The 12,364-nt window shown below is 39.1% G+C and overlaps 2 protein-coding genes across 8 annotated transcripts in view; one reads left to right on the forward strand and one right to left on the reverse strand.

Annotated features, from left to right (window-relative positions):
- LOC105201861 (midnolin homolog) overlaps positions 1–12,364 on the forward strand; it is a 299,275-nt gene that overhangs the window by 252,411 nt on the left and 34,500 nt on the right. For all 3 annotated transcript variants that reach the window (XM_039453304.1, XM_039453305.1, XM_026133285.2), the window contains one exon: positions 5,340–5,625. In XM_039453304.1, the coding sequence (XP_039309238.1) occupies positions 5,400–5,625 (226 nt within the window). In that variant the 5' untranslated portion in view covers positions 5,340–5,399. The remainder of the gene's footprint in view (positions 1–5,339; positions 5,626–12,364) is intronic.
- LOC105201860 (L-lactate dehydrogenase B chain) overlaps positions 1–12,364 on the reverse strand; it is a 171,836-nt gene that overhangs the window by 122,515 nt on the left and 36,957 nt on the right. For all 5 annotated transcript variants that reach the window (XM_039453310.1, XM_039453308.1, XM_039453306.1 and 2 more), the window contains one exon: positions 1,924–2,009. The gene's annotated coding sequence lies outside the window, so the exon portion shown is untranslated. The remainder of the gene's footprint in view (positions 1–1,923; positions 2,010–12,364) is intronic.

Genomic DNA, 12,364 nt, shown 5'->3' on the forward strand with positions numbered 1-12,364 from the left:
GAAAAGTAAAAATGCTGAAAAGTAAAAATGCTGAAAAGTAAAAATGATGTAAAGTAAAATCATATACAATACGAAAAGTGCTGAACAGTTCAGTATGGGTCATCAGTAACTATACAGTACAATACGTTTTAATTTAAGAAATTAATTTTTAAAGTTCAAGTACTAGTAAAAGATTCGATTTTATGTCAAAAAGTACTTAGAAGTATATTTTGAATATTGCAGGTACTTGTTTGTAAGATTTGAAACTAACTAGTCGGAATCGATTACTTTACAACTACACTGTATAAAATTGAGAAATATTATTTCTTATAAGTTCGATGAAGTCCAGCGTAGTCCATAAAGTCCGATGAAATCCAACGAAATCCAACGAAGACCGAATAAAGTCTGATGAAATCCAATGAAGTTTATGACAGTTCGTGAAATTCGATGAAATCCGATAAAGTCCCGCGTAGTCCATGAAGTATGTGAAATCTGGTGAGATCCAATAAAGTCCGATGAAGTCCATGGCAGTCCGCGAAGTCTGTAAAGTCTGATAGCAGTCCATAAAGTTCACGAAGTCCGATGAAGTGCAGCGTAGTCTATGAAATCCAGTAAAGTCCGGTGAAATTCAATGAAGTCCGACGTAGTCTGTGAAATCCAGTAAAATCCAAAGAAGTCCTACGAAGTCCGGGAAAGTTCGATGAAATCGAATAAAGCCCGACATAGTCCGATGAAGTCCATAACAGTCCGTATAATCCGGTAAAGTCCAGTGAAATCTTGAAGTCAAAAGTGTTGAAATCTTGAAGTCTTGAAGCCAAAGTCTTGAAATCTTGAAGTCTTGAAATCTTAAAATCTTGAAATCTTGAAGTCTTGAAGTATTATTGTAGTCCAGTATGTACCTATTTTCCGAGTAATACACTTGGATAAAAAGTATCATGCTGCCTATTTATTGCAGTGTCCAAATGTGGTAGTTCATATATTTAAAAAAGTATTTTTAAACATGCAATCGCCAGAACTATTTTCAAAAATAACTGTATAGCAGAGAACTGGCAAGAATTATCGCTGGAACTGCGATAAATAAGAAGCATGACTTTTTATCCAAGTGTCGTAATATGTTTAATATTTTAGTGCAAAAAATATGTTAATTTTGTGAATGTTTTTTAAATTGTTATTATTAGTAGAACTCTAATTGTACTAACTACAATTCTTGTCAGATGTACTAACATATTTATTGTTTTTTTGTACCTTAAAGAAGGAGGTATCGTGCTAGATTTGCGAAGTTAGCACATTTTTTTATTTTTGTTTCTTTGGGACAAAAAATGCAAAACTCTTCATTATTTTTATAAGAAACTCTGGAACTATGAAAAATATTACCGAAACCTACGTTTTTTTTTTTTTTTTTTTTTGTTAGCAGAATATCGTGCCAACTTTATAAATCCATAAACGAAAGAAGTTGCTCGCGTTTAAAGCATAAATTCGAATAAATTCGCGATCAGAGCACAAAACTCGAGTTAACAAATCTTTTAACGGGTTGAGTCAGGCTTATTCAGAAACGACAGAGCAGTTGAACAGGATGTTAGAGTTAACAAGTATAAGACTTCATCCTTTTCGCTCGTAAACGCCAACGCCTCGTAATTATAACGAGATGTTTCCTTCGAATATAACGAGCACAGCTGATGAGATTGGAAAGTAATAGTTCGAAGTGTCTAACACCTAACACTTTCGATCGGCCCTTGTTAATTTTATACCACAGTACCGCACATTAATCAAACAATCCCTATTTTTTAATGTTTAATCAGCTAATCCGAACATGTATAATATTTTATATAAAATCATGTAATTACGTCGTTTGTATTATATCGCAATAACGAACCGATTAGTCGTAAACGTGAATATAATTATAGCTCGTGAACAGAAATGTAAATTGTTTCTGGTGTCACTAACCTGAGATATGAAGCGGTCGCAAACCTCGAGCTCTTGACTGCAGTCTTTTCGGTCAGTCGGCTGAGATTCTTCTTTTCACAGTCTACCTGGAGAAAGACAACACACGATACTTAAATTTCGGTCTTGAATATCCAAGCGATTCGACATGTGCAAATGATGCAGTATCACACAAAAAATTTATATCGTTACGATAATGTTAGAAATACAGGGAAGGTTAACGTGGCGTGTCAATCTGCCGATTCTCGATTGTTGTCTCAAGATAGTGTTGTTTAACATACAGGATGATCAAAAATATGATTTATATGTGTGTGTGTGTGTGTGTAATTACCAATAATGCAAGAATAAGCTAAAGATAACTTTATCATAATATATAATAATATAATAATTATGTAAAATAATTAAAAAAATATATGGCGTGAAACATGAGAGGAGCGGGCTATTAAAATTAAAATTGATAAAAGATTTTATGAATAAAATAAAAAAAAAGATAAATACGGAAAGAAATGTAAGGTAAAGTTTCAATATCGTTCGTCATTACGACGCGGTCATAATCCTTCGTCTCTTTTCTCGATATCAAATCGCAATATAGCGGATGTGTTCACTTGAAAAATTGACTCCACCTGGATAGCCCCGCACACGCCGGATGAGATTGCCTTCGTAATTTCTCCACGGGTCTGGCCTCTGCGAGCCGCGCTTCTTTAAAAGCACCACGCGATTGAACGCGCACCTCGCCGATCCACCGAAGGTGCGTCGCCGGCCGGATAATGGCTTATTAACAAAGCGTTGTCGAGAAACGCGCGCGAGCACACACGTGGAGAGGAAGTAACAGAAGGGCCTTGACGAGAATCGTACGAAGGAATCGAGAAGAGAGACGGAGAGAATGCGAGAATCCTGACGCCGGGAGTCGAGTCACGGGTTACTTCGACGCCTTCGTAGAAAGGGTCCCAACACAACGGGGCTTTAATTACGCCGATATCACGGTAATTAAGCCGATCAATGCGTGCCATTGTGCGCCGAGCGGAGGGTCCCAGCGCTTCTCCCGGTTCCTATCCACAATCCCGACCACGAGCCTCCTCCGCAACGCCACAAAAGCCACCCCACCTCTCTTCGCGAGGATACACAAGGACGCATCCTGTGCCTGCGTCGAATCTTCACCTGCGACCACCTCGCCGCCGCCGCCGTCGCCGTGGAAAAGCCACGACAAAGAACGGGGAGGAGAATAAACACAGTGACTCTCTCGATCCCGTCGATGATACGCAAACCGTTGGGGCCTTCTACCGGCGACGCGAACGTCAGACGCGAAGAACCACCGCGAGCAATCGAATGGATCCTTCACGGGGAGATTATTTCGTTCGATCGTTCGACCAGATCCGATGCTGATGATGGAATTCAATGGAGAGGAACGCTCCGCGCGCGGCATTGTTTCTACGCCCCTCGGTCTTTTTAATCCTTTAAAACGTGATGACCGAACACGAATACCGTCAATGTAACGTGTCTATAATAGCGGTTGTTATATTTTATAGAAGGCTCTTGTATTCTTGTATATTCAATTGGTATAATCAATTTTAGTCCAATTATGACACGCAACTTTCCTATTAAACAAAAATAATTCGGATTTATGATTGAGATATTAGCTTCAATTTTAATATTATACTTCCTTACGTTTAAGTGTGACTCATTAGGAAAGTTGCTCGTCCACAGTAATTTGTAAAAGCATACTTAAGGTGCCATAATATTTTCGTTCTATCATGACGATCTACATTTATCTTTAATACTAAAATCACGAGTGCGTCATTAATCTTAAATCTCTTAAATATCCGATTGCGCATCCTAAATTGATACGCGGTTCACATAAAACATGTCGGAATTGCCTCGTGGCAACGGATGGGTAAAGTCATTAGTTACTGGTTGCATGCGATCCGCGTTCGAAGAAATCTCTATGTTTTCAAACAAGTATACCTACTGCAATTACGGTAATCAAATAAAAAAAAGCGATACGTCCATCTAATACCTCTTTAATATTTCTGTGTTTCAATAATTACTGTACGGTCGAAATATCGGCACAGGAGGTATATAAATAATCATTCGCTATCCGTCGGGGATTCTCCATTAAACTCCACCTTATGGAATTTTGACTTACAGAATCATCGTCTTTCGAAGTAATCACTGCTTGTGACGAGCTACGCAGACCTTAAGGTCATAGTGTATATTGCTTCCTGCTACTTAGAAATATGCAACGCGATACACGATAGTATTTCTCGATTTTCTTGTTCAACTCGTACTAATCGCGCGCGACACGTTATGATCTCGGATGTGCACATTTGTTTCTTACATTAAAAAAACCTATAGATAATAGGGTATTTTTGAATCAATAAATATATAACATAAAACAGTTTTCCTGTACATCATATTGAAATAAACTTACTATGTTTATGTGACAGCAGACTACATTTATTAATTTTTTTTATATAAAAATAAAAATATTTTTTATATGTCTCATAGGTGTCTGCTTGTAATTATCATTATTTTCTACATACAATTCGTGGCAGATGTTTCGAAAATAAATTTGAGAAATTTAGATAATTTATTTCTTTAATTGATGCGTGGTTGTCTAGTTGCTATTTATCAAGTCTTTCTTATTCATGAAATTCTTGTACAAGACGTAGAGAGTGATTTAAAAAGCGAGAAAGAAAGAAGGCGCGCGTTTGTTTGCTACCGCCCATACAGTTTTCAGTGTTTGTCGTAAGAGTTAGAACACTGAATGTCTCTTTGCGAAGACCCGCTTCATCCGGTGTTCCCCACTGTTTCAAGCAAGAAAAATGTTCAGAGATGCGCCGACTTTGTTCCTTACTCTTTTTGATTTTAACGTCTGTTTGCCTCGCCATTTCCTGAAACATGTACCAGTAGAGACAGACTGGATGCATTTGATTTTTTTCCATGCATTCACGCAGGGAGATTATGAGGATTCCATTAGTCGTGTTTACTCGGGACTGTCAGAACATTAGGAGACACGTATAGTCTAGCAAAACCGTATTAGTAGATTGCGCTCAGCAATTCCACTTTTATAAAATTAATTATAATAAGTATGAGAAATTTTGTAAAATTTCTAAATTATTTTTAAATATAATTAAAACGGAAAAATATAAATGGGAATAATAGAAATAAACAAAGATGACTTTTTAATCATCCGTTTAATATTATTTGATATAAAAAAACGCGTGATAATTTGTTGTAACACAAATATGTATCTATACAACATACATGAAACTATGTCGTACGCTGTACAATTATAAAATTTTCATGCAATCAAAGATATTTTCTCATTAAACTCGAAAGTCAGGAACGTAATTCACGCATTTCTAAAAATATTTATAATTATTATGTGAATTTACATTGACCAACTGTCTCATTTTTAGGTCACAGTCACCGGTTCAACCACGACCAGTACGAATACAGTCCATCCTAGTGTAAACGATATGGACTGGTTCGCCGGAGTGGCCGAAGAAGAATTATTGTATTATACTGGCGTCGGCAACGACGTCGATTCCCTGTGGGCTGTTATCGGGAGTTTTGTACCGCCGCCACCTAGACCACCTTATCTACCCGAAGAGAGCATCACCACCGATGGGCTCACCACCTGCGATTTGTGTTCGTGGGCATGGAGAAACGATAGGCATTCTTTTTCCCTGGACGGCACCCTTGGTAAGTTTATTTCTCCAATATTGGAATTTTATCACACTTTTTTCTCCATTTAGAAGAAATAAATTTAATTTAACCAACGCATTTTTTATACAAACGTAATTAGAAAACAAAAAAATTAACATCTAATCCGTTCTTATACAAAAGCTAGTATATATAAACATAAGAAATATATAAAATAAAATTATATCTTTAAAAAAAGTCCTGTAAAGATACGTTATCGTTTGATTCGAAGAATCATGAGTAAAAAAATTACAACAAATTCCACTCCTTTTGCAAAATCAAACTGACATTTAAATAAGATTTTAACATTAAGAAAATAAGAACGTTCAATTTATTCGATCCATTCTATCTTATACTATTAGTTTTCAAACACCGGACTTTATTTAATTGTTTTAATTGCTCCATATTAAGTCATTTGAACGCAATTCAAGGAGTTTCTATCACGAGTAAAAGTACTATCGAAATATGTTCGCTTCAAATAATGCGACGTACGTCATTTGCTATGCTCTGTCAGTTTTTCTTGTCATCACTTCAGCTAGTAGTTCTCGAAAGATGACGAGTGGTCTTTTGAGCCATGCATCTGTCCACATCAGGACCGAGGGTTATTCCTCGTACACACACTCAGCCGTGTTTGCAACGTGTTTATTCGTCAAACAGCTTTTCCAGTCTAGTACGTGCTTCAGGATTTGGGGAGATCCCTCTCGAATAAACGTCAACGAAGGTCCATTGTAACGATGCTGTGAAATTCTTACTCTTCTAGGAACTCTCAATATCAAACGCGTCCCACACAGATTCTTTTTTAATTATCGTTGCATCGTACAAGTTATTACTTTATGCTTCATTTCAATATAATTTTATCAAAAAAGAATAAAAATATAAATTAAATGTTTTTTTTATTAAAACGTTATACGTTATTTAGCAACTTGTAGCGTAAAAAAAACACCTACACATGCTACGACTTGGCTTGCGATTTTTTCAGAGATCTTTATTTCTTAGTCCTGCCGCATGCAGGATGCACGAAAATTTTCATTATTCCGAATTGCTCCAAATCAACGGTTGGAGACAGGATGAACGTCCGCACGATGATGGGAGAGATTATTACGATCACACGAGGTGATCGTCTTAAGCACGTTCATTAAACGTAATGATAAGTAATGCAAACGTGGGATACACGATATTACGTGTCGCGTTTTTTGTCACTTTTATCGTTCTTTTTGCTACATCTTATAAGAACACAAAATATACTTAATATAAAGTTTCACATAAAAAATATTACTTTTTTATTTATAGCTAAAAGAAGCAAAAAATGATAATACTGTTATACAAAAGATAGAATCGGAATAAAAATATCAAAAGGCATGGCATAGAAGATTGCCAGCAAAACTACTACAAAATTTATGTTTCATCTGTCTCTTCTTACTCATTCTCTCACTTGTATTAGTTCGCGATTGATATTCTTGCGATAAATATTTTGTTGTATTTTATATCAGAGGCAGGAAGCATTCTGCACCGATCAAATATATATATTTTATTAATTTGACTTTGAAACAAAGGAAGTTGATCAAAATATATTAATGAGTGCATCGCAACGATAAGAATCGTCGATTATAAAATAATTCAAGGGACCTCCCTGCGTTTCCGATCGTAACGTGTAAACTGTAAGGGATAATTCTCGGACGCTTTCCCCCAGCGTAGGCCGACCTTCACATCCGGTTGATGTGGGCCGACCAATCAGAAACACGCCGGTCCCGCTCCCATGGTTCTTCCCTTCAGAATCGGTGTTCGCACGTACGCACGAAACGGTACGCAAGTTTCTGCATCATGACACGCGGTGCTTCCCCACTCCTCCGGTGGGCCTCTTCAAGGGCCTCGCCCCTATCCTCGACCGCCCCGCGGACCCCGGCGTCCGGGCACGCATTATCGCCATTACCATGAATTCCCGCAGTTATTACGCCTCTGTTGCACCGCCACCAAAATGGCGGCTGGGTGCATCCTACCGTGCGAGGAGGACGCACTCCTCGTCTGCTCTTCTTTTTATTGTGGCGCCTGCGCTGCCGGCATGTCGTGCTACGTTATACCGCTCGACAATTAACGTCGAGAATGGCGGCGGTCGACGGTGGGGATAATTGACCCTGTCAGGACTATGACAGCACTTTTACGCTGCTGCGATGATTCGCTGGATCGATCTCCTCTCGTGTTTTATATTTTATATCGGATAGCTGCAGCGATATTTCCGGTCGCGATGAAAGCCGAGGTTTTATATTAGATTCGTATCTAATTCCCCTTACGATCGTTCGAGCCTTTGTTTCCGACGACGATAAAATCGTCGTATGATATCTCTCTCGCGAGTTCAATCGCAATACCACAGATGAGATATTCTCTATGCGTGAATAGAACAGACGTACAACCGTTTATAAACTCTGAATGAAAGCTGTTAGTCATCACGTCATCGTCATACCAATTAAACCTTAATTACTATCACGTTATAACTTGTTCCTCACTCGAGAAAAATTTTCTCGTTCTATTATCTGCACAAATGCACGCGTCATGTACTACACGGCTCATACGAGAAACGTGTTTCGATGTGCGACGCGAAGAGACGCGAAGCGACGCGACGTCCTCCTCGTCGCCAAATCGCCAAAGTATGGCGCACGAGTGGTTACCCGGCGGGGTAAATAAAGAAAATAGAACCGGAGCAAGAGAACGGTGCATCAGGGGCTTCAAGGAGGCTGGCAACGGCGGTAATCATCGCGTCACTTCCCATCCTTCACGACGTAATAATTACGAGATCGCGCCTCTTACTCTCGACGTGATGCAGGCCCGTGCTTGTCGACGAGGAAAGACAACGAGGGAGGCGGGAAGACCAAAGAAAACAGAGGAGAGAGAGAGAGCGGACTTAATACGAGCTTGCGAATATCTTTCGGTCTTTTGCCTCGTGTCGACGTAGGCCGCACGATTCGGCGTGACTTCAACAGCGAGCAATAACTCGTACATTTCGCACTCGGAGAGCCGCGCGAAGGTTCGTTAACGCTCGACGAGGGTGGCATTCATTATGAACGACGAGAAAAATGCTTCACACGGAGAGCCGGTTAGAGATTCGCAAATATAAGAACAAAGGGTGATTAATTATTGCACCCTTGAGAAATATTTCACTTGTAAAAGTGTATCAAAAGTAACTCGAGTACGCAATAGTGAACGTTAAAGTTTAATGCTTATGAGGAGAAACCAAAACAATTCAAGGATATTTTAACTATACGATACAAGTTAAACAAGAAATTAAATTATTTGTAAACTAATAAGTGAATTGTGCTCAAATTTTACACAGATACTCAAATGTAATTTACTAGAATATTCTATGAAATTTTTATAATTATAATACGTCTATAGAATCGTTGATTAATATATCTATAATTTATATAAATAATCATAAAGAAATAATAAATTCTCATATATATTTATAAGAATTTATAATTTTTTTTTTAATTTTTTCGCTGTCTTTTTTATTGTGTTAGAAATCTCGTGTTCCGGAACAATTAATCTCAGCGTTTTGCGTTGGAATCTATTTAATAATATGCGACGCATAACGGCACACGTATGAATCGTTGAACATTAATTGCACCACGACATTAAGCAATGCGAACTATGCTGTACATTGCGACCAGGCTTTATTCCCGAGGAAATAAGAAATAACGCGCACGCATATATAAAGTTGCGTCACGCAAATCAATCACGTCCGAATGCTTACGGCCTATAAGCTACAGCACTAATAATTGTAAGCATTGCATTTCTTGCAAGAGGTAACAATTGGGCTGTTTAAAATAGATTGATATCTTCATTGCTTTATCCAATGCGAGGAGATAGAATAAAAATTCTTTGCAATATAATGCGAATTAAAAGACTTCTATAAATAAACGAAAATCGTGCATCTAATTCACGCTATGTGCCTGCGAGCACGTTTTGCTATTTCCACGGTACGATAACCAGCAGGTAGCCGTACTCTCTCGCGTATATCCGTACTGGATCGATGTTATCTCGTTGCGTATACGCCTGGACCGAGTGTACGTAACGAGGCCTCCCTTAGTCCAACGGTAAGCATCTCCTCCGTCTCCTCCATCTTCTCCTCTTCTTCTTCGCCGTTCGCGTCGTCGTTTCCCTCGCTCCTCTCGACGCCTTCCTTTTTCGACGTGCCACAGTGTCGGGCATTTGCTGCGACGAAAGTAAGCACCTTCGCGCCTGTATATCGCGCGGTGCCGACGAATGCAAACGAGAACGAGTAGCGAGAGGGTCCCGTAAGCGCGAGCGAAAATTTCATGGGGTAACCCTCGAGTCCCACCTTCCCGCCTCTTTATGTGCCCCCGAGCCGTACACTTTTAATCTAAAAGCCGATCTCGTCCAGATTTATTGGCAGGGTCGGCAAGGCGACGTATTCGAGTGGTGCGTAGGCTACCACTTGTGCGTGATTTCCTTCGATTGCGAGCACGTGATTGCATGCGTACGAATTTAATGTTTGTTGTGTTGTTTCATGAAAAATACAATATTTTTTTATCGTATTTTTGGATTCAAAAAGAATCCGAAAACATGATTAAAAAACAGGATGTAATAAATTACGAATAAAATTGTTATTGTTATCGTTGTTATTTTATAATAATGACTTGATAACAACGTTGTACAATTTTTAACGGTAATGAAAGAGCCTGGATTGAAATAATTACTTTTGACAAGTAACTCATGACTTTAACGATACATAATGAGTTAAAGTAATGCATTAATAGATCGTTACTTTTACATAACGAGTTACTTTTTTCAATAATGCATGATAAGAATGAATAAGGAATTACTTGTCAAAAGTGACTATTCCAACTCTGGTGTTATCTTTATGATTATAAAAAAATTGCATCGTCATTATCAAATCATTATTATAAGAAGTAAAAGTGACTTACTCGTGTCGCGATTCTTTCCACAATCTTAATAATAATAATAATGTTTTAAATAAATTTATACGCATCATACGGTATTTTTTTTTTAAATAAAGACTCGTGCATTTGTGCAATAGCGAAGACATTAATAAACGGGACAAATAAAAGAAAATCAGTAATCGTGCGGAAACAAAACGGAATGATACGATACAGAATTTCACTGATAGGATAGGATAACAATGTTTTCGTGAGTAACGCAAGCAGATTTAAACGTCCATAATATTCCTCGATTGTGTCGCCGGTATGAATACACAAGTAAACTTCATTCATCCGATGACGGATATGAAAAATGATTCGCGATCTCGCGGAGAGGCACGTATGAATTATCGCGGGCTCGCTAATGCCATCAGATAGCTGTCATGAAAGCGGAGAAATTACACAGGAAGAGATGCTAAGACTGGTGAGCGTATTAATCGTGCATTTTAGTGGATAATTAATTCAACTTCAAAGAGCCACGAGTTAATTATATGTAAATAAAGATCGCTGGCGTAGATAGGCAAATCATCAATCTTGCGAGAAGCGGACGGCACACCGCTATACTCGCCAGCGCACACGTGAATTATAGAAAACGGTAAATTGGATAATGGTACGTTTATTACCAGAGATAGTGCATTGCACATCGATGCCCACGCGCGCGCGCGCTCATGGCCGCGTCGTGGCGTGTATCGCACGATTTCGCCGCAACGGATAGCGATCGAGCGCGCCGCTAACGATGATTGGTACGGAGTTAATTATCGTGTCCCCTACGTGTTATCTCCCTTTGGCAGCCTGCCCGTACAAATTATCCGAGGATTACGCGCCGAAGTTTACTTTATAATAGCGCGTATTAATCACAGCTAGGAAGCTGTCGTAGTCTACGTAATGCCGCGGCATAATCCCGACGATCGCCAGGACGCAGTAATTAGTGAGTCTCACGGTACGTTGGTGCACCAACGTTTTCATTAGAGTCGCGAGCGAGGTTTATGACATTTCATTTAACCCACGATATTTCACGGACCGCTTGATTACATCTCGTGATTATAACTTTGCGATTCGCGTTGTCGCAACCTCCTTTCGACGCCTCGCGAATAGCGCGTCGATAAAATCTATGTTTGTGGCTCGGCGGGAAGAAATCAAATCGACGCCGCCACGGATTAAAATACCCCTATCAACAGCTCCATTTAGCAGCGACAAATACATTCAATATAAACGCTTATAAACGCGTTTAATTTAATTATATAAAAGTAGTAGACTTAATCAGATGACGTGTATTAATGTCTATTAATTTCTGGTATGAAATATATGAAAGGCACCAGAATTAATCTACCATTAAAATTTTTCATACTTTAAGTAACGAGGAGAAACGCAGAAAAAGACTTTTACTCTTATCCAAGAGTTGTTAAGAGACCTTCTTTCCTCCCGACGCGTCTAGATACAAGCGCGTATATCACACGTTTAAATTTCTGTCCAAGACCTTCCTTTAGATTGAACAACAAGCTCGATCATTGATGCGTTCGTGCCACGCAGTTTCCAACGGCATTTCGGCGTAATTAAGATTACAACCTGAAGCGATTATACGAAGGCGACCGGAGTCGTTCCGGCGGGACTTCCTTATCTGCGGCACTTACCGAGCTATGCCGAACATAGTCGCTTTATCTGGACGACACGAATGTGGCGCGATACCGGAAACATCCGCGTTCCACCTGCCGATAACACCGCGCTCGTTTAGGAATGCTTGTAAAGACGCAGATCGACCGTCAGAAGCAGGCAGTTATTTATCGTCC

This window comes from Solenopsis invicta, chromosome 9 (assembly GCF_016802725.1).
Source record: "Solenopsis invicta isolate M01_SB chromosome 9, UNIL_Sinv_3.0, whole genome shotgun sequence".
In the NCBI taxonomy this organism is placed as follows: domain Eukaryota; kingdom Metazoa; phylum Arthropoda; class Insecta; order Hymenoptera; family Formicidae; genus Solenopsis; species Solenopsis invicta.